This window comes from Octopus sinensis, linkage group LG13 (genome assembly GCF_006345805.1).
Source record: "Octopus sinensis linkage group LG13, ASM634580v1, whole genome shotgun sequence".
In the NCBI taxonomy this organism is placed as follows: Eukaryota; Metazoa; Mollusca; class Cephalopoda; order Octopoda; family Octopodidae; genus Octopus; species Octopus sinensis.
Window position 1 is genome coordinate 62,767,562 of NC_043009.1, and position 22,549 is coordinate 62,790,110.

Genomic DNA, 22,549 nt, shown 5'->3' on the forward strand with positions numbered 1-22,549 from the left:
TGAATATAAATATAAATGAAAATCTAAGAAATAAATAGGAAAACTGAAGTGGAAAATTGAGAGCTTTAAATAAAATATTGTTTCTTGGCAGTAAGGTAAAATTTGTTGGGTGTAATAATATTAAAGTGAGATTTTTACACAGTATTACTGAAAGTGTGAATTAAATGGAAGTTGATTCTCTTTGACTTATCTCTTGGTTTATATAAACCATTTGTTTTATTTCATAAAATTGATCTGTGATGTGTATTTTCTTTGGCATCTTTTAGGTATACGAAATGACAAATGTCAAAAACAATTTTCATCGTACCGATGTTCTGAAGAATTGGCATGAGAATGGCGGTATTATGATCATAGGTTATGAAATGTACAGAAATCTTAGTCAAGGTCATCATGTGAAAAATAAGAAACATAGAAAGATTTTTGAAGACTGTCTTGTTAATCCTGGTAAGTCAGCTTACTAATTCTTGTATACAATAGCTTTTTTTATGTGTTAACTTTTGTTAACCGTTTTAACCTTTTTAGATGTTTGTTGCATTAAAAGAACTAACCAGGTGTAACTCACATATGTGAAATAACACTTTGACTCTGCTCCATTTGTCCAAGTGTCTTCTACTTCAGCACCAGGCTGACCCAATCCTTGTAAGTGGATTTGTTTGACAGAGACTGAAAGGAACCCATTGTGTGTGTGTGTGTGTGCCATTTCATGGTTGCTTGTTTCCAGTTTTTCACATAGGCCTGTCCAGTCTATTTGTTGCTCAATAGACCGGGAGATTATTATCCTCACTTGGACATGGGTTGGGGAGAGGAAAAGCATTTGGCTGTAGCATACTCTCATTTGACCATTGCAAACATGAAAAAAATAGTCATTAATGCAATGATGTTGATCTCCATCCTACACTTTGTACTAATTAAAAAGTCAATGTGTAAAATCAATACTTTGTCTTGGGTTATAACTTTATAAAATCTTTTCTTAAAATATTTACTTTTTAAATTATCATAAATTATTAGAAATCTGTCAGATAGAATGTAGTAAAGTAATTGACCATAGATATATTTGTTGGTTGTTTTGTTAAAAGTGAGGTACTAAGGCTTTGTTATTCAGCTTTAGTGTAGAAACTCACTGTCTACTTGTCTCACATTATTGGATTTTCCATTTGCTGAATCTTCCTTTTGTCTTTATTTTCAGGTCCAGATTTAGTGGTGTGTGATGAAGGTCATGTTCTTAAAAATGATTCTTCAGGAGTGTCGAAAGCAATGAATAGAATTCACACAAAACGTCGTATAGTTCTCACTGGAACTCCATTACAGAATAACTTAGTAGAATGTAAGTGTTTCTATTTCTATTGTGTCCCCATCTCTTTATTGTAGACTGTTGTAAAATATGCGTTTCTTCCTATTGAAATCGGTCTGTGCTACTTTTACCTGTCGTCTACATCAAGACCAATACAACTGCTGTCGTTACCAACTTGCCAATTCCTTAATGACCGACAACAACAGCATGAATACTGTAAGCGACTCCATCTAAAATATTAAGATAATGACCTGAGGTAATGCAGGACCGCATTGTATTTTGGAAGTTGGATGAAATGTCTTTGATCTTAGGTCAGTGAGGATTTGTTTTGAGACTAAACAGTAAGGATAATACAGTTAACAAGAACAATATGACCTCCACCAAAACCAACACAACCCACGCCGAAACCAATACATCCAACACCACTACAACCAAATCAGTAACTTTTGACTAACCAACTAGCATAATTGTAATGATTTGCAGTAAATGGAAGACGGTGGAACTTTCTAATAGAAAGCCTTTTCTGGCTAGTAACGAATTTCACTTTGTCCCATGGGACGAAGTGACATTCTTGATTTTGAATGGTGCTTGGAAAATACACGGCCAGACTGTATCCAGGACTTCACAAGTTTTCTACAAGTATAAAGTTTACCTCAAATTCAGGAAAATATTGTGACACAAATTGTGTCGAGTAGAAGATGACATGGTTGAGATGCCAGTGTCCCACAAAGTTTATCTAATGAGGGGCTGATGCTGTCAAAATGAGGAAGGTGAGAATACAAAAATTCCACCAACTCCACTTCAATTGACTTTAATAAATATTGTTAATGTGTTCACATATGTGTTGTATGGTCTGCTAATTTGTACTGATAACAACCATTAGCATGACTGGAAGAGTTTACATTCTGCTCATTCCTATGAAGAGATGATGTGCTAGAAGCAAAACAATTTTGGAGAATTTCTTTGCTCTTCAAGTAGACATTGATTAAAGATGAAAAACTATAAGATAGAAGATAATGTCCCTCGTCTTCCCAGTAATTCTCAGTCCACTACCACCACTCACAGTAGTTGGCATCTTCTGTAGTAAGAATATATCCTACTAAGATATGATTCTTATTTATTCTCAAAGGTATTTCTCTTCAAATGATTATATGTATACATATTGTACTGTGTGTTTAGAAATTGATATTTTCATGCATAAAAATAATGTTTGCTTGTTTCTTATAATGTTCTGCTTTGTCTCTGCCCTCCACCCCCAAGTCCTTCAAGGACAAAATTAATTTTGTGTTAGGAACACATTACTTCCTTACCTCCATAACAAGGGTGGGCGTAGTAGGGTTGTTCCTGTGTTAAGAAAATAAAAGTGTGATTGCATGGCTTATAGAAAATGAGAGGAGAGAATTGGCAGCATTCGGGTATACAGGTGTATTCATTGCATAAGTGTGTGTGTGTGTGTGTGTGTATAAATATATTTATATCTTATATTTTGCTTCATTTTAGCATGTTTTTGCATGTTATCATAGTTTAGATGAGAGGAAATTCGAAATGGAGGTTTTTATAGCCAAATGCACTCCCTTTTGCCAACCCTTACCAGTTTTTCATGCATTTATACCCAGTGGAATCTCTAAGTGCAAAAGATAGTGGACAATTTATTAGCAAGTGATGTCAACATGCTTCATTGGTAGCAGACCAAACAATGACATCACCTTCTGTAGTAGAGCTGGAACAGGGGGATGTCCACCTGAGCATAGTTTTGTAAACATTCACACTTAAGCAAATGCATGCGTGCACGCACATGCACACACACATGCAAACACACATGCAAACACACACACACACAGAGCTACACTGTGGAAGCAGTTTGTTACAGTTGGGTAATGCTACCAACTTATTATGAAAATTATTGTGCCCAAAGTTCTTTATATATATATATATATATATATATATATATATATATATATATGGTGTGTGTATATGTTATTTCTTCTGTCAGTGAGTTATTGAAATGTGAGTAAAATTCTGAGAAGTACAAACCATATGTTACAACACAAACTTTGTGTTTGAAATAAGGCATTTGCGCAGATTTACCATGATTCTCCTACAAATTAACTGCAAATGCAGTTCTTTATTTCCCTGGCAGTGTTGGGTATCTTTTTACTAAATTTTAAAAGTGTGTTTTGTTTTTACTTTCAGATCATTGTATGGTTAGTTTTGTGAAGCCTAATTTACTTGGAACACGTAAAGAATTTTGTAACAGATTTGTAAATCCCATCACAAATGGGCAGTGTTCCGATTCCACTTCATATGATGTAAAAATTATGAAAAGACGTGCCCACATATTGCATGATCTCTTGGATGGCTGTGTACAGGTAAGAATGCAATTCGTTTACCCATGATCATCTCGAAAGAGTTAACTGTTTTCAGGTATTTCTAAACGGAATGCATTTCCAAGAAATTTCTAAAAGTAATTGTGTATTTAGACTTCTTTAATGTCAACTGTCATTTTCTTGTTCATTGGTATATTTAACATGGTATTTGGAATAAAAAAATTAACAAAGGCTCTTACATTAGGCTCTTATATATGTATATAAGTTATATAAGTTGTAGTGCACCTGAGCACTGTACACAATGTTTTATTATTATTATTATTTTATAACATTTTCATTTCAAAACTATTCTAAATTTAGGTAAACTCAGGTGGAATCTTATTTTGTATTAGGTTGTACCTTTTCAGCACAAGTGGCATGGTTGGATGGGAGTAAGTGTGTGTGTGTTTAAAAATGGAAGTAAAGTGGCACTAGAACACAACATTTATGCTGCAACAGTGGTGGGTGGTGTAAGGTAAATGTTTATATTATCGCTGATATAGTAATGAGATTTATTGAATATCAGTTGGGTTGGTCATGAAAGGGTTGAATATAACTTGTTTTGTATCAGTGGTAGAAATTATTAACTCTGATGTTTTATTGAAAATAAATGACATCAAAATGTTTTTCTAATCACTTTGCCATCGTCATTTTTTAATTATTTGTTTTGTATTTCAGAGGAGAGATTACAGTGTCTTAACAGACTTTCTGCCGCCTAAACTGGAATATGTTATTTTAGTAAGATTGTCTGATGTACAAATAGAATTATACCAGAAATATCTAGACAATTATTCACATGTTTCTGGTCCCGGGGTTGTAGACAAACGGCCAGTTGGATTATTTGCTGATTACCAGAACCTAATGAAGATCTGGAGTCATCCGTGGGTGCTAAAACTTAACGAAATTAGACAAGAAAATAAAGTAAGTTCATATTTTTATTGCAGAAGCACTGATTATAAACTTTACCTTTGTTAGGAATATGGTTGTTATGATAACGAGGAGTCAGTGGAGGAAGATATTAATTGATGTTGTTGTTAGTAGTGGGGTTCTTTGAAACAAGTACGAAAGATATAGTTGGGGTAGTTATACTGAGTTACTATCAAAGACAGCATTAAAATTGTGTATAAATTGGGATTTGTCATGGCTAAAATATATCGTACTGATCAGTAAGCAAATCTCGTGTCACTAATTTCTCGAACCCTTTAGTGTTCAGATTATTCTGTCAAATGTGATGTTTGTTTATTTATATTGTTTTGAATTAATCATGCATTATTATCTTGTAGTTTAGAGATTTCGGTGATGTGATTTTTTAGTTTTAGAATGACATGGTAGGGCTGAGGTGAGAGGTGAGATCTGGTCAGTTTCAATGTAAAACAGGTTAAATATTTTGGCCCCCAAAAAACCACTCATATTATTCAGTTACTGACTTGCATACATAGCTTATCTTATAATTTTACCAATACAACTGTTTTTAGGGAATGTTTTGACGTTTGATGTTGTGGGTTTGGGGAATGAATATTGTAGTACCTTGCTTACTGCTTATGATACCAACATGGCTTAACACATTAATATGAATCTTTTCTAGCTAATGTCACTAACTTCTCTTACTATTATAATGATTACTCCTCCTCAGAGTTGGCTGGTCACATGCCATCTCCACTCAAACACTCCCGACCCACTTAACGCTCTTCCTCTCATCTTCCCTGTTGTGTGCATCCTTTCACAATCTGCACCAACCGTTATGATCAATCTTTCCTCCTCCTCAGAAACTCCCCACCCCTCCGTCCTCCTCCCATGTCTTTCCGGCGGATGTCAATTTCTACCAGTTGAAGCGGTATCAATCTAGTCGCAGAACCATCTACATCATTTTTTTTTTTTTTCCTATGGACCCTTTTGATTCTTATTTTTACTCTACTGGACCCTCATATCCATTCAGTGTTTAACCCTTAAGCATTTAAACTAGCCATATCTGGCCCAAATATTCCACTTTTGTTTATGCTCAGACTGGCCAAATTTGACCTCTCACATCTAGTTTACAATAATTAATGATTAATTCAAAATAATGTAAGTAAATAAGCATTACATTTGGCAGATTACTTTGAATGCTAAATGACTGAAAAAAAAAAATCCTATTATATTTTTACAATTAAACATTATTAAATTGTACTGAAAAAAATTGTTAAAATATTTTGTGCATTGCAGAAGTATGATCAGTTTATTGCACATAAAATTCTAACAACAAAATCTTCTGCGGTTCCCTAAGGGCCATATGGACCCTGGTTGAGAAGCACAGCTCTGCACTGTTCTTTCTTTCCTTCTGACCTATCAAATAAAAAAAATAAAATGGAGCAAATATTGTTGATATTTTAGAGGAAAACAATATAAAAATGAGAAATATTATTTGAAGTACGTGTTAATTAATATTTGATTTATTTTCAGAAACGTTATGATTCTGATGATGAAATGGACTCTTTTATTGATGATGACACTGAAGAATCCGTCAGTGATGGAACGTCAAGTAATGAAAGCTTTGAGAACTCTGACAAGGAAGATGCTACGCCTCCCCCTGGTGGTAACCGGCCTTCCACCAGTACCAGGGCAACGAGAGCTTCAAGACGACGCGGGTGAGGCTTTGTTTGTTAGTTTGTTTTTAATTTAACTCCATGTTTTATTTGTCACAATTTAATTACAAGGAAACAAAAAAACAAAAAGAAAAAAAGGAGGAGGCATTAAGGGAAAGGAGTGACGGGCTGCACCCCCCCACCCACCCACCCAAAAGGCATATTCAGGCGTTTATGACCATGGAGAATGGCAGTGGCACTTGGTGCAGCAGCCATTCCACCTTATGGGGCTCATTTCTCAGGCAGGCCACCGTTGTCCTGATTTTGCAGCAGAAATTGGTAGTGCAGGGTCAGAGAACACCTGAGGTCTTAACAGCAACTGACAGGCACTGCTGATAGTGGCCGGTCAGGCCCCTGTATTTATTTTCCCCTCTTCTGTCTTATGGGTGGTGATACCTTGGGTTTTGCAGTATTTCTGAATTGTTTCTAGCTACCTGCCACATAGTTTCCATAGACGGACAGAACAGTAGGAGTGCTTGGCTTCAAACACCACAAAGAAACATCATCACCGTTTAACGTCCGCTTTCCATGCTAGCATGGGTTGGACGATTTTGACCGAGGGCTGCACCAGGCTCCAATCTTGATCTGATAGAGTTTCTACAGCTGGATGCCCTTCCTAACGCTAACCAATCCAAGAGTGTAGTGGGTGCTTTTTACGTGCCACAGGCACGGGGCCAGTCAGGCGGTATTGGCAATGACCTCACTCGAATTTTTTTACACATGCCACCGGCACAGGTGCCAGTAAGGCGACATTGGTAACGATCACGCTCGAATGGTGCCCTTTTACATGCCACTGGCACGGGGCCAATCAGGCGGTACTGACTGACTGGCCCCCCATGCTATGTTTGACAAATAGCTAAAAGCAAATGTCTATGTTTGCTGTTTGTTTGTTTGTTTTACTGCCCACACAACACATTACAAACCTGATTCATCCAAAATCTTCTAATTTTGCCAGCTTCACTACCACTTACATATTCATGCTAAAAGATCCTCTGTATGGATACTCAGCGTGCTAGAAATACGAACCAAATATCTCTCAATTCCTGCCTTACTACCATCTGAATTAAAAGAAGGATACTTTGGATAGTGTAATTTTAAGTAAACTGTCTAATAAAACGAGATGGTCACAACTGGAGCATCTTTCATCATTGGGATTCATTGGTCTACATGATAAGTCATTCCTCCACAGATCAGCATCATCATTTAAATGTCTGTTTTCCATGCTGGCACCTGGCTCCATTGTCTCTATTGGCATGGACTGGATGCACTTCCTAATGCCAAACCCTTTACAGGAGGGTACTGGGTGCTTTTTATGTGGCACCAGAACTTCTTCCTGCCCACTTTTTTTCTTGCAAACATTGAAACTGAACACAAACAACAACACCAATCTCAAGCATATTGGAGAATCTACAGAGGTCATTGATAACTGCTTCTTCCCTTTAACCCTTTAGCATTTAAACCGGCCAAAAGTAGTCTTTTGTTTTATGTTCAAACAGGCCAGATCTGACATCTCACACCAACCCTACAATATCGTTTTAAAAATTAACAGCTACCTCATCGAAATCTCAAAGCTACAAGATAATGCATGATTAGTTCAAAACAATGTGGATAAAAACGGATTAATTTTGGCAGAATAATGTGAACACTAAAGGATTAATTATTAATCATGAGAAAAACAGAAAAGAACCCCTATTTTCATCACATTTCTGATGTTGCAGTGATTGTTAAGTTACAACCCCGCCTACATATGTTTCACATTGTTTTTGCTGTTAATGTTTCAGATCTGATGATGATAAAGCAGAAGTTGTCAAAGAATGGAAAACTAGATCTCGTGGTGGTGCTGAAGAAGGTGAGTGTCTTCTTAATTATCTGATCCCGTCTCATACCAAGTCTTCTTACTTGACTTTCAATCTCGATTGTCTTGAGCTACCCCTTCATCTCTAGGTTTAATTAATTTAATTAGGCTTGGAGCACGACAATAAATGATGTTTACACATTTTAAACACATTAGCCTAATGAAATCTTTGGTTTATGCCAAATTTTAACCATTTTTTTAAAAAAGCTGTTGTACTATAAAGGTACACTGACCCCAACAGAGTAGATGAATATAGACCAGAGCCTACCCCTTTGTACATAGTGACACCTAGAAGCTTCCCCAGTATGTAATCTGTTACAGTAACACAGACATGAGGTTATCCACATGTATTATATATTACGGTAATGCTAGTAAATGGCTCTTCCAATGTGTTCTGTAATATAGTAATAGAGTGGCATTGGTTGAATGCTACTCCTATATGTTTATTAATTCCAGGGCTAGAGGCCAACCTAATGTCTTTAAGTATAGTAACACTGGTCAGAGAGCCACTATGTTGTAGTGAGAGAAACACTGTGAAGTGTTATGTGTTTCATTCGTATTCTGATGATTTATTATCAAGTTGGTCATAGCTATCTCTTGTTTTCCACACATGCATGCTACACGTTCACTCTACTATACATACTCTCTATCCCACAAACGTACACAGATTCCTGTATAATCTGTATATATGTAAGCTACATGGTTTTTTCATGTTGATACAGTATATCTTACGTACGTACACACTAAAGTGTTTGTGTGTTACTGTACTGTTAGAACCATTGCGTATATGATTGCAGTCCTCATGTATCTCTGTGTTGGGATCTTATGAACTCAGATACACTGCAGCATTCAGGGTAACAAGGACTCTACAATCCAGTTAGCCAGAATAAATAAATATTGACTAGAACCCACCCCTGTGTGCACAGTGACAGTACCCAGAAGTTACTCCTGTATGTTATCTATTTACAATCCTGATGTTATCCTTTGCAAATCCTGGTTTTTCTTTGAACTCTCTGCTTTTTATTGCTCCTTTATTCTGAACGTGTTAATTCATTGAAAATGTGTCTGTATATTTATTTGCGTTAGTGAACAATTCCCATATGTATAAACTTTCTTCTAATTACAGCAGAACCTATAGTTGAAGTGAAAGAAGAGAAAGATTGTCCTATCAGTTCAGAATGGTGGTCAGAATATTTAAATGATTCAGATTGTCACAATTTAGATCTTTCTGGAAAACTGAAATTAACATTTGAAATCTTGAAAATGTGTGAAGAAATTGGTGATAAAGTGTAAGTATATGATGTTTTATTGAAATATTACAAAACCTGGACCTTGTTTTGTTTATAAATAGATTTTAAATTGTTATTCTTTCAACATAGGTTTTGCTTTAAAAACAAGGAGGACAAGAAAAGCCTGTCGGAAATTTGTTTCTGTCTCTGCAGTTGGTCCCAACTTAGTAGGGACTATTTTTTGTGACACTTTAATGTTTACTATTTTATTTAAAGATGTTTGTAACTTTCTAACTGCATTGATTTGTTATGAAACTGAAATGGAAGATAATCTTTAAAAATAAATGTAAAGGCAATGTAGTTGCCATGAGAAACGGTAAAAATACATCGGTGTTTTGAGCAAATGTCCATTACGAAGAAATAAGAGACAAGAAAAATGGGTGGGGTTGGGGTGGAGAAACATCCAACTTTGTCATTCGATAATCAAGACAATAATTGATGAAGGATGTAGGTTAATGGATATGAAGTTTGTGAGGAGAGTAGAAGTGGATTGTGAGCAGGTGGATGAAGTGGGTAAGTAGATAGGTGGCTTCAAAGTAGTGGTGGTAAGATGGTGGAAGGAAGTGGGTAGCTTGTACTGGAGGATGCAGTTTATGTGGTGGGCAGATGGAGGATGGTTAGAAGTGTTGGACATTAGCTGAGTGTAAGACAGCTGCAGTCAGTGAAGTGTGTGCTTCAGTCTGAGTGTGCTTGTTGGTAGGCACAGCAGTGTATATATACATAAACATGTTGGTGTGAGTGGAAGGGTCTTAGCTGGAATACATGCTGATCCATCACAGGAGGGAGCAAAAGAAGGAAGGAAAGGAATTAGACAAGACAGTGAAGTTATTGATATCAAATGGAAAATATTTGCCCATTCGGAAAGTTGTTTGCAAATTAGCTTAGTAACTGAGAGAGAGGTGTGGTTGGGTTAAACTGAAGATAGCAAAATGGCATTAGGATAATTCACGGAGTTAAATGGCATGTTACAGGTTTACGGAGCCCATGATTGTGAGGTGTATCACGCAGGTGCTCTTTGTATTGGTCAACCAAGCGACATGTTGTCTTATCTATGTACAAAACATTGCAGAGTTGACATTTTTATACATTGACTTTACATTTGTTTTTATTCCTTTCTTCCATTGGATTATTCATTGCCTGACATGACCTACACAGCAGATTCCTTCCTTGGATCATATATTTTAATGAAAATCAAGTTGAGTCTTTTTCCCCTCAACTTCAACACGGTACCACATTTCAAAAAATGTTGGATGTGGTTTAAATTAAAATTAACTGTAGATCGTCAACTTTGATTATAGAAACTGTTTTGTTTCTATTTTAGGTTAGTTTTCAGCCAAAGTTTGTTATCATTAGATTTATTAGAAGATTTCCTGGAATACATTGATACTAATGCTCAGAAAGAACAAGAAGAAAAAGACAAAGAAAAGGAAAAAGAGAAAGAAAAAGAAACGTCTAGTAACAAGGTAAATGTATATATATGTATATGTGTGTAGTAATTTTATTGACAGTTTCCTCAATAGACTGAATGCTAATTATTTGGGGTATCTGGCTACCAAATCTCTTTCTTCAAAAAATGCAGGGCTCAAGAGTGTGAGCATAGGATATATAGTAGAAGCAGTGGAGTAAACTGAGAAGAGACCCAGTTTTTGTGGTGATGGGATAATGTTTGTAGAGAATTGATGAATGTGGCTGGGTTTGTCAATCAGATTCAGTGTCTCTTCTTGAACAAAGTCTGTAGAATTGTGCATGCACACATGTGTATGCTTGTCTGTAGTGAGTGCATAGTTGCAGACAGGTGTAAGGCATATTTTGCTTGTAGAGGGTTAGCAGCCGTTTGGAACTAAGAATTTTTTATGTCCTTTGAAGTAGAAATTGCCACTTTGGTGATGCAATGTTGAAAGCTAGGTTTTCCAAGAGAAGTTAGAGGTGGTCAGACCTGACAATTGTTTAGAGTGTAATAGATTCAGTCGTGTTTTGTTGTTGTTGTTGCCTGCAATGTTGTTAAACTGTCTTTGGTCTGATGATGTTTTGTCTTTTATGTAAGTAACAACATTCAACAGAAAAAACATAAACATTTTTCATTTTAGAAAAAGAAAGATAAAGAGGAAAAAGAGACCTTTGGCAAGTCTTGGATCAAAGGTGCTGATTACTTTCGACTCGATGGTTCTACACCTGCTCACTATCGTAAGAGATGGGCTGAAGTTTTCAATGATACAGAAAATTATAGGTAAAGTTTTGACAGTTTTTCACCTTTAATTGCCTACTCCCTGCTCACCTTTTCTTTCTTTTATACTTTGACCTGTCTCCCCCTCTCATAACCCCCCCCCCCTGTCTTGTAGTCTTGCAATGCTGCATGGTGGCCTTGCCACTGCAAATGACACGAAAAACGCACGCAGTACCTACTGTGAATTCGTTGGTATTATAGGAAGGGCATCTAGTTGTAGAAACCATGCCTAAGCAGGCACTGGAACACAGTGTGGTCCTTGGACCTTTTGGATATTGCCAAACTGTCCAGCGTAAAACTTGGTTAAATGATGATGATGATATATACATGCAAACACCAATGGTGTATGATTGTTATGAAAATTCTTATAACCAGAATTTCATGTACTTCAGCTCCATTATTTTAACTGTTTTGTTATATTTCTAACTAAAATACACTCCTTATATCTTTCTGAAATAATCAAGAACTAAGACTAGTTTTGTGAAATAAACTATAGCTTTAAAAAATAGTCTTGTATGAGTTTATGGCTGAGTTTTTGTCTCGAAACTAATTGCAAGAAAATATTAAAAATGAGAAATTCTAAAAATTTTGTTGAAATATTCCCATATAAAATCAGTTGTAAGATATTTAGCTGAGCTTTGTGTGTTTGTGTAGATTGTACACATTGTTGAGTGTAAAATTGCATAAAATTATCAACGTGTTTGAAGAAAACTGCAAACTGAAGTTCACAAGTATATAAATACAGACTCATACACACACACAACACATACGTACGTGTATGATGGGTTTCTTTCGGTTTCCATCTACCAAATCCACTCGAGGCTTTAGTCAGTCTGGGGTTATAGAAGACGCTTACCCCTGGTGCCAAGAAGAGGGACTGAACCCAGTATGGTTAAGAAACAAACTTCTTAACCACACAGCTAGGCCAACACTGAATACAATTAAGCAGATGTCACTCACCTTAAACATAAATTAAAATCTTATGTAAAGAAGAAAAAATTATTTTCAGTAAGATTAATTCATAAAATACCTTATTTTTGAATTAAATTATATATATATATATATATATATATTGGCACCTGTGCCGGTGGCAATATATATATATATATATATATATATATATATATATTGGCACGTGTAAAAAGATTCGAGCGAGGTCGTTGCCAGTGCCGCCTGAATGGCCCCCGTGCTGGTGGCACATAAAAAGCACCCACTACACTCTCGGAGTGGTTGGCGTTAGGAAGGGCATCAAGCTGTAGAAACTCTGCCAGATCAAGACTGGACCCTGGTGCAGCCATCTGGTTCGCCAGCCCTCAGTCAAAATCGTCCAACCCATGCTAGCATGGAAAGCGGACATTAAACAATGATGACATATATATATATATATGCAAATTAAGTGATATTTCTGTTATAAAAAGTTGTAAATCATCCCATTCTGTATAATGTCATGTACATTGTAAAATATTTCCAATTGATTGTCCATTGAGATCTTTCCTTTTCTGATGGCATACTTTACACAATATTTTGTGACAACTTGTTGAATGAAGACTAGCTGAATTGAGCAAGACATCCCACCACTGGCAGCCTTTTGGTTTTCTTCCAACAGTTGTCATTTGGATGGCGAATAACTGATGCATTGCAGTATCTACTTGGAACTGTAGCTTTTCACATGTTTTTGATCATTACATGATTCATAGCTTAACCCAGTCTAAACTAAACCTTTTTAGCTGATTTGGTCAGGATTAAGAGAGAGAGAGAGAGGGGGGGAGAATGCATAAAATTGATTTGCCTCTTCATGAGTGGTCACAAGCAAATTCAAGTGGTATTAGTTAAACTGGTAATCTTGGACCATTAAAAATTTCGGGTGGTATGGTAGCAGTGGTGATAACAAAAGCATTGATTGTTATTATATAATCAATAAATCATCATCTAATGTCCATTTTCCCAAGGTTGCATGGGTTGGGCGGTTTGCCAGGAGCTGAAGAGCTGTTCAGGCCCCCTGTCTGTTTTGTGCTGTTATTGTATGATATATTGGGTCTTCATCATCATTTTATGTCCTGTTCTTTCCATGTTTGTATAAATTGGACTGGTTTTCTTCCACCATTGCATCTTTGTCACTTAAGGCCTTTGTCAGTTCCTTCATGAAGTGCAGTATCATAAGATCAGCTGTCTCTATTTCTTCCACTTGGTGTTTCTTTACCCATGTCCTGTTCCACACAAGTCTCATGTCCATACCAACACAGTCTTGTACACTCTTGTTACAGTACTTCTGATTTGTCTTAAAACCCAGTCTTTCTCAAGCTCATTTGCATTTTTTCATTCATGTACACTAATATTGCATATCTGCCGGAGCTCTCATCACACTTTTCCAGCCTTCCATTTTCTATCATGCAATATTGCACTTATTACTTAACCCTTTCGTTACCGTATTTATTTTGAGATGCTCTGTATTTCTTTCAATTACTTTAAATATAACAAAGAATTTAGTAAAATAACTTAGTCATCATTCAGCTAGTGTTAGGAACATAAATTGTGACTAAGGTTTGGTGGAAGATTTTTATTCAAAACTTATGAAAACAGGACATTTATACTCAGAGCCTGAGCCGGTTTCAGCCGGGTTGGTAACAAAAGGGTTAAACATCATAACAACCTGCTCTCTAATTGGAAAAAAGAATCTTTTTTTTTCTTTTTTCGACAGAGCAGTAATAATTCCTAAAATTTTTCAATCCCATTTTCATTCTGGCTGCTATACTTTCAAAACATTTGTGTGTTTAAAAAAATATTTATTGCAATGTTTTCTTTCTTTAATATCAATGAAAATTAATTCTTTGCAGAGCTCGGCTGTTTTTAATTTCCACTAAAGCTGGATCCCTTGGTATTAATCTTGTAGCTGCCAATAGAGTAATTATTTTTGATGCTTCCTGGAATCCCTCACATGACATCCAGTCAATTTTCCGAGTATATCGTTTTGGTCAAACAAAACCAGTATATATTTATCGTCTTGTGGCACAGGTCAGTTAATAAGTATTAAGTACTTTTTATTGCTATTAGTAAATGCTGAATGAAATGTATTACCGTGACCATTTTACCTTATTAGTCACTAAAATACCCATATTTGTACTATTACAGGGAACAATGGAAGAGAAAATCTATGACAGGCAGGTGATCAAACAAGCCTTGTCTCAACGAGTCGTTGATGAACATCAAATTGAACGACATTTCACACAGGCAGATTTACAAGAACTTTATGTATTTAAACCCGAGAAAGTGGATGATCCTAATGCACCGGAAAGACCGACTCCTATTTTACCGAAGGTAGGAACTATCCTCTAACATACAGTTCTATATTTAAGAGATGAGGAATTATGTACATTATTTACGTTTGACGGGCATATGGCGTAGTGGTTAAGAGCGTGGGCTACTAACCCCAAGATTCCGAGTTCGATTCCAGGCAGTGACCTGAATAATAATAACATGGAAAATACTTTAGGAATGAGAACCCATGTTTGAAATTTCCCCAAGACACCTGATGAAGGCTGGAGGGTATATCAGCTGAAACGGGTTAACAACAAACAAAATGAGGGCAAATATCTGTCAAATATGAATAATGTAAATAACGTATTCTCTGACATTGTGAATTATGTTCTGTTTATCATTTATTCTTTCACTTGTTTCAGCCATTTGACTGCATCCATGCAGGATTTTAGTTGAACAAATCAACCCCAGGACTTATGCTTTTGAAGTCTAGTACTTATTCCGTCAGCCTCTTTTGCCAAACTGCTAAGTTACAAGGATGTAAACACATCAATACTGGTTGTCAAGCAGTGTTGGGAGGACAAACACAAACTCAGATATGTGTATATATTATATATATATATATATATATATATATATATATATGACGGGCTTCTGTCAGTTTCTGTCAACCAAATCCACTCACAAGGCTTTTGTCTGCCCTCCCTGAGGCTATAATAGAAGGCACTTGTCCAAGGTGTCATGCAGTGGGACTGAACTCGGAACCATGTGGCTGGGAAGCAAGCTTCTTACCATATGATCATGCCTAAATAAGTGGTTCTCTACCAGGGTCCACATGACCCTTGGGGGTTCATATAAGATTTTGTTAAAATTATGTGCTATAAATTGCTTATACATCTATAATACATAAAATATTTTAATAGTTTTTGTTTATACAATTCCTAATAATTAATTCATAAATAAGTATATAGGATTTCTGTTGTGTCTGGTGGGAGTCATTCTCTTTCACTGCCTTATAATTTAACACACTCACTGGTAAAATTTCCACTCATTTACTTATTTATTTTTCTAAAATTTTCATTGCGTCTTGCAACCTTTTTGACTATTGGAAAGGTTGCAAGATCCAATGAACATTTTTGAAAAATATATAAATGAGTGGAAATTTTTTCTGGTGAGTATGTTAAATTATAAGACACTGAAAGAGAATGATTCTACCCAGACACAGCAGGATATGTTTCAACACACGAACTCATATAAAGAATCTTGTAAACCAAATCCAAAAATGAAATATATAGGATTTTTTAAACGTTAAATGGCTAGTGGGGTCCAGTAGAGTAAAATAAATACGAAAGGGATCCTTAGACAAAAAATGGTTGGAACCAATGTTCTAAATGAATGACAGTTGAAGTAGAGATCAAACTATATTGTATGAAGTCGGTGTGGATTATTGAAGCTGTTGGATTAGCTGAGTATTATGGTGATTTATTAATTAGCCTGGATTAAAGCATTCGACTTGTTTTCTCTGCAGGATCGTATGTTAGCTGAACTGTTACAAGAACAGAAGAAATGGATTGTGGCGTACCATGAACATGATTCTCTTTTGGAGGATCAGGAGGAGGAGAAGTTGACGGAAGAAGAACGAAAGACAGCCTGGGAAGAATTTGAAAATGAAAAGAAAGGCATTGTCCGAAGAAGTGAGTAACATTGTTAATAATCCCAATAGAAGCATCATCACAAGGCCTTGACATTTAGGGAGTGTTCGTTGCCAGCCTCGGCTGGCCCCGTGCCGGTGACACGTAAAAGCACCATCCGTTCGTGGCCGTTGTGCCAGCTCTGTCTGGCACCTGTGCAGGTGGCACGTAAAAAACACCCACTACACTCGCGGAGTGGTTGGCGTTAGGAAGGGCATCCAGCCATAGAAACACTGCCAAATCTGACTGGGCCTGATGAAGCCTTCCGGCTTCACAGACCCCAGTTAAACCGTCCAACCCATGCTAGCATGGAAAACGGACGCTAAATGATGATGATGATTGTTGATTATGTCTGTCTTACAATTTGACTGGTGACTGATTTTATTAACCCTGAAGGGATGAAAGGCAAGCTTGACCGTGGCAGGGTTTGAACTCAGAACATAAAGAGCCGAAAGGAATGCTGCTAAGCATTTTAAATTGTTATTTTCCCTGTCCAACAACTAGCGTGATGTTGTATAAAGAGTGCATTCATTTACGCATGATCAACTCAAAAAAAGTTAACTGTTTTCAGATATTTCTAAGCGGAATGCATTTCCAAGAACTTTCTAAAATAATTGTGTTTAAACTTCTTTAATGTCGACTGTAATAGTATGAATAACATATTAGACAATATATATAATAATATATTAAGACAATGACATGAGATAATGCAGGACCTCATTGTATTTTGGAAGTTGCATAAAATGTCTTTGATCTTAGGTCAGTGAGGATTTGTTTTGAGACTAAATAGTAAGGAAAATACAGTTAACAAGAACAACATGACCTCCACCAAAACCAACACAACCAGCAAATCGCAATTCACCTATTGTAGTTTATTACTTAAACTTACGTCGATTCCTCTGTGATGTTGCTTTGCATTTATAATAAAATAACAATAAAAAAAAATATATGTATATACAGTACTGTTTCTACTTTGAGGGTTTTCGCCTATCGCAGGGGTCTTTGGAATGTAACAGTTGTGATAATCGAGGGATTACTGTATATTTATAGTGTGACTTTTGTGTCTGCTATAACCCATAACTCGCAATAGTGGGATAAATATTCTTTGCTACTCGAGGCACAAGACCTGAAATTTTGGGGAAGGAGTCAGTTAATTACATCGACACCAGTATGCAACTGGTACTTATTGACCCTGAAAGGATGAAAGGCAAAGCCAACCTTGGTGGAATTTGAACTTAGAATGTAGAGACAGAGGAAATACCTATTTCTTTACTACCCACAAGGGGCTAAACACAGAGGGGACAAACAAGGACAGACAAACGGATTAAGTCAGTTATATCGACTCCAGTGCGTAACTGGTCCTTAATTTATCGGCCCCAGTGTGTAACTAGTCCTTAATTTATTGACCCCCAAAAGGATGAAAGGCAAAGTCGACCTCGGCGGAATTTGAACTCAGAACGTAGCGGCAGACGAAATACTGCTAAGCATTTCGCCTGGTATGCTAACGTTTCTGCCAGCTCGCCACCTTAGTAATGGGATAAATACTGTATCAGCCTTCCACCACAAATTGCCAAATACTTCTGATTGGTTCCCCTGCTGACAATCATTCTAGAATTCCCTCCTTTTATTATGATCAACTGATCGTTTCACAAAAACTCTTCATCTTTTCTCTCTTTTTAAAAATTTTTCTTTTCTAATTCGTGATTCAGATCCAATGCAAATGCAGTATGTGCAAGGTATGAACTACGCAGTAAACCAGCCTTATATGAACCAACAGTTTAACATGATGCAGAATATGCAAAATATGTACATGATGCAACAACAGATGCAGAACCAGCCTGTTATCAGTCTACGTTCACCAGATATACACAATATTGCACAAAGAGTTAAAGCATTAGTAAGCCCCTCTTCTTTTTTTGTTTTTTTTACACTTGTTTATTCATTTTAACTTCATTTTTGACCTGGCCCTGTTCCTGGCACAGTGTGCCAGATGCTGTGCAGGCTATATATGGCACAGGGGTATCATGTACTATATGGTGTTCAAAAAGTCTCTCTGCTGTAGGTATTTCATTGCAAAGATGGTATAAGATTACAAAAGAATATATTAGATTTTACAAGACTTTAAAAACTTTATAAGAGGTGTTGAATGTCTCGTCCTTCATCTTCAACCTTTTTACTGCCGTGTGAGCACTTCCTAGGCTGATTTTTGAAGGATGAAAAAATTCACTGCAGAGAGACTTTTTGAACACCTTGTATTATACGGCATTGTGCCAGGTGCAGTACAACACTTACATTTATCACAGTGAGGTTTTGTATCATGATTATACGGGTATTTAAAAAGTTTTCATTCAATAAATAATGAATTACCTATACATTAATAGAATACACTGTCGGTTTTCCAAATAGCGAATGAAAACTTAAAAGAGAAAGTGAGAGACTTTGCAAATGAGAATGGAATACTCCGCAGTGAATGCAATAAATGTTTAAATTTGTGATGAATTGGATGCAGTGAATACGATGAATATTTAAATTTGAGAGAAATTGGAGTTTGAAAAATTCAAGAAACTTGAGAAATCGATATTATAGGAAATTTCTTAGAATTTGAATTAATAAAAATATTTGCAGCCAGTGCTGCCTGACTGGCTCCTGCGCTGATGGCACGTAAAAAGCACCCAAAAACTCTCGGAGTGGTTATCCTTAGGAAGGGCATCCAGCTGTAGAAACACTGCCAGATCAGATTGGAGCCTGGTGCAACCTTCTGGCTTGCTGGCTCTCAGTCAAACCATCCAACCCATGCCAGCATGGCAAGCAGATGTTAAACAATGTTGACGATGATGATGACTTCTCATTTGGAAGTTATAGAGTGGAGGCACATGGCCTAGTAGCCTGAGTGTTGCATTTACAATAAAAAATCATGGTTTCAATTCCTAAGCAGTTGATGCCTTATGTTCAATCCACTTAGCTGCAAATAAGTAACCCAGTGGCAGACTGGTGGCATTCTGTTCAAGGGCATTGTGACCAGTGGTGTATAACAACATTTGATAGTCTGATTGCTTCTCTGATGTATATATATATGTTCATTTGACCTGTTAGTCAGTTGATAAAAATTGGTTCATAAATGCAGCCAAATGTATATTTGAAACAGCTGTAAGCTATAATAAATAAATAAATAATGTATATAACCCATTATTTCTGTCTATTCTATATATATATTTAAGTGTGTGTGTGTATGCAGGAGTAGCTGTGTGGTATGTAGCTTGCTTACCAAGCCCGTTTCCAGGTTCAGTTCCACTGTTTGGCACTTTTGGCAAGTGTCTTGCACTATAACTTCGGGCCAACCAAAACCTTGTGAGTGGATTTGGTAGACGGAAACCAAAAGGAGCCTGTCATATATATATACACACACACTCATGTGTGTGTATGTGTATGTTCGTGTGTTTGTCTCCCTGAATAAAAACTTGTGGTTGTGTTTGAAATGATCCTCTACAGCTTGATTGTAAATGTCACAATGTTAAACTGTTTTTTGAAGAATGCAGTCAAGTGGGAGTTATTACATTACTTCAATGTTTCTCTTTTCCTCAGTATCCAAATCTCACCCATGATCAGTTCCAAATGAAAGTTCATGAAGTCATGCGAGCCCAAATAAATCAACAAATAGACATGCAGCAAAGACAGGTAAGGGGCAAAGCACGATTCCCTCCAAGATAATCAATGCATTTGTGTCGATGAATACCTGCTGTAATTACTGTCAGTGTTGTATGTTATCGGTTGTTGTAACTAATATCTTGTTGTTTTCTGGTGAATTGCAGGTCCAGGAACAGTTGAAGAGAGAAATGGCCAGAAACAGACAGATGAAGGCTCAAATAGCCCGTCAGTTTGATCAATTTCAATCTCCACAAAGAATGATTTCACCTATGGTTCATGGTGCCAATATGATGCCAACACAGGGAGGGTCAATGGCTGGAGAAGCTGGAGTCCAGAATTCTGCTTCGGCAACTGCCAACCATCAACTGATGAATATGCTTCAGCAGGGTAGCGTCCCTGGGTCTCAATAAACAAGATTTAGGTGGGGATTAGAGAATCAGCTCTTGCTTTCTTCCCCCCGCAAGTTGAAGCAAATATCTTCAGTTTGTCGCAATCCTCCATTAATTGGTGGCATTGATGATTCCATCATTTCACATATAGTTTTTAACCATGTTTTCTTCAATGTCAAAAAAAGCCAATCTTGCTCCACATTGCTTTGCATTTGTCTTATGTACGTGTGACATCCGCAAATGCTTAGCGTGTGGCAGGTTGGAACACTGACCAAATTTAATATCAATGGAAGTTCACTGAAAGGTGTACCAAAAAGAAAAAAAAAACCTCAGTATAAACTCACCTACTTCCATGGCGTTTCTGCTCTACTCTTTGTTACCCCATGATAGAGTAGCGCTGATTTAGGAGTACCGTAACCAAAACACTGATAACAAGGAGAGAATATCCTACTTTTGCTTCTTCCATCTCATAACGCTTTTACGTTAGTTTATTTTTTTATAGTTGACTTTTTCTCCCCCACCCCAACTTACATTAAATTTATTTTTTAAAACACCATTTTCACTGTTTTATATGAGATTACATAACAGTTGTAGTTTCTAAGTCAGTTTGTCCCCTTTTAACTATCCTCCTCACAAATCATCTTTTTGCGAGTTTCTTCTTCCTTGTTTTCACATTTTGGTCATCTTGTGACGGGTTTAGTGGAGGTCGGTTAACCCGTCTCTGCTTACCCCATCACTTCTCAGATACTCTTTGGCTTTGAAGAAAGACATAAAAAAAAGAAGGTAAAAAAATAAAGGTACATTCTTGTGTTATTTGCTCCTCCCCAGCGAGGAGAAAGATTGAATTGTTTGGCCATGAATCTCCTCCCTTTGCTTTGTGACGGTGTTTTACTTATGCTGGCGACATTCATGAACATTAATTATCTTCTCGGTTTATGCTGGAAACATTCATGAACGTAAACATAATTATTTAAAAGAAAAAAAAAAAGGAAATTATAATGGACTTATTGGGGATACACTCACCCTCATCACAAGGAAAGTAATAATTAATTATATTGCAGCATCAAGGATTTATTCATTAAATTACTAAACTCTTCATCAAGAGACCATCGTGAATTTCCCTTGTATAAAATAATCCCGCTGTGACATTTTGAAGGACCACTCAGCTTGTAATGCCACTTTTTAAACAAACTGACTGAGATTAGCTAACAATCACAACATCATGCCTAAACCAGCATATGTTGAACATTTTTTTCAATTAGTTTTGTGTGTACAAATCTTCCTTAATCTGATGAAGAGGACATTAAAAAAAAACAGAAAAGACAGTGGAACACTTCTTTGTCAATATTTGTTCACCATTTCCCCCCTTGAATTTAATGAAAAACCAATTTTCATCATCAAAGGGTTTGTCTTTTATTTCCTTTCATTGCCTGATTCCTCGAATTGGAAGTTTGTAATATGTACTGAGTGACTGACTTAGTATTAATTAGACACACTCACACTAAATTGCCACACAGGGCTTCTTTTACACAATACTGTTTGCTTTTCAAGCCATCTTCTCTTTTAACCTAGAGATTATTTTTCTTAAAAACATTTCTGGTTATATTTTAAATGTCTCGCCATCCTCTTCTCTCCAGGACAAGTCTTAACACACTACAGACTTTTCCCACCTGGAGTATCTCATCACCCCTACCACACCCCCCACATAAGTAATATCCATGTATTTTTTAACTTTGTTTATAGTCTCAATACTTAAATGGTCCATTATTTATGAACATTTTGGAGATTCTAGTTTTGTCAAAGCAGTCAAACTTGCTAATATTTCACTTTGAGCTGACCCAATTGTTTTCACTCCATTGTAGATATTTCTACTGCTGGGCCTCATTCGTTACAGCAGTAGTGTTTACAGTTGGGTTAGCTTTG

The 22,549-nt window shown here is 36.5% G+C and overlaps 1 protein-coding gene across 3 annotated transcripts in view; it reads left to right on the top strand.

Annotated features, from left to right (window-relative positions):
• Nucleotides 1-22,023, top strand: part of LOC115218466 (transcriptional regulator ATRX) — a 69,872-nt gene extending 47,849 nt beyond the window's left edge. For all 3 annotated transcript variants that reach the window (XM_036508451.1, XM_029788299.2, XM_036508452.1), the window contains 15 exons: nucleotides 267-444; nucleotides 1,187-1,324; nucleotides 3,485-3,660; nucleotides 4,336-4,578; nucleotides 6,097-6,281; nucleotides 8,060-8,127; nucleotides 9,260-9,422; nucleotides 10,744-10,885; nucleotides 11,510-11,649; nucleotides 14,481-14,658; nucleotides 14,776-14,961; nucleotides 16,430-16,595; nucleotides 18,302-18,489; nucleotides 20,175-20,267; nucleotides 20,402-22,023. In XM_036508451.1, the coding sequence (XP_036364344.1) occupies nucleotides 267-444; nucleotides 1,187-1,324; nucleotides 3,485-3,660; nucleotides 4,336-4,578; nucleotides 6,097-6,281; nucleotides 8,060-8,127; nucleotides 9,260-9,422; nucleotides 10,744-10,885; nucleotides 11,510-11,649; nucleotides 14,481-14,658; nucleotides 14,776-14,961; nucleotides 16,430-16,595; nucleotides 18,302-18,489; nucleotides 20,175-20,267; nucleotides 20,402-20,647 (2,490 nt within the window). In that variant the 3' untranslated portion in view covers nucleotides 20,648-22,023. The remainder of the gene's footprint in view (nucleotides 1-266; nucleotides 445-1,186; nucleotides 1,325-3,484; nucleotides 3,661-4,335; nucleotides 4,579-6,096; nucleotides 6,282-8,059; nucleotides 8,128-9,259; nucleotides 9,423-10,743; nucleotides 10,886-11,509; nucleotides 11,650-14,480; nucleotides 14,659-14,775; nucleotides 14,962-16,429; nucleotides 16,596-18,301; nucleotides 18,490-20,174; nucleotides 20,268-20,401) is intronic.
• The last annotated feature ends 526 nt before the right edge of the window (nucleotides 22,024-22,549 follow it).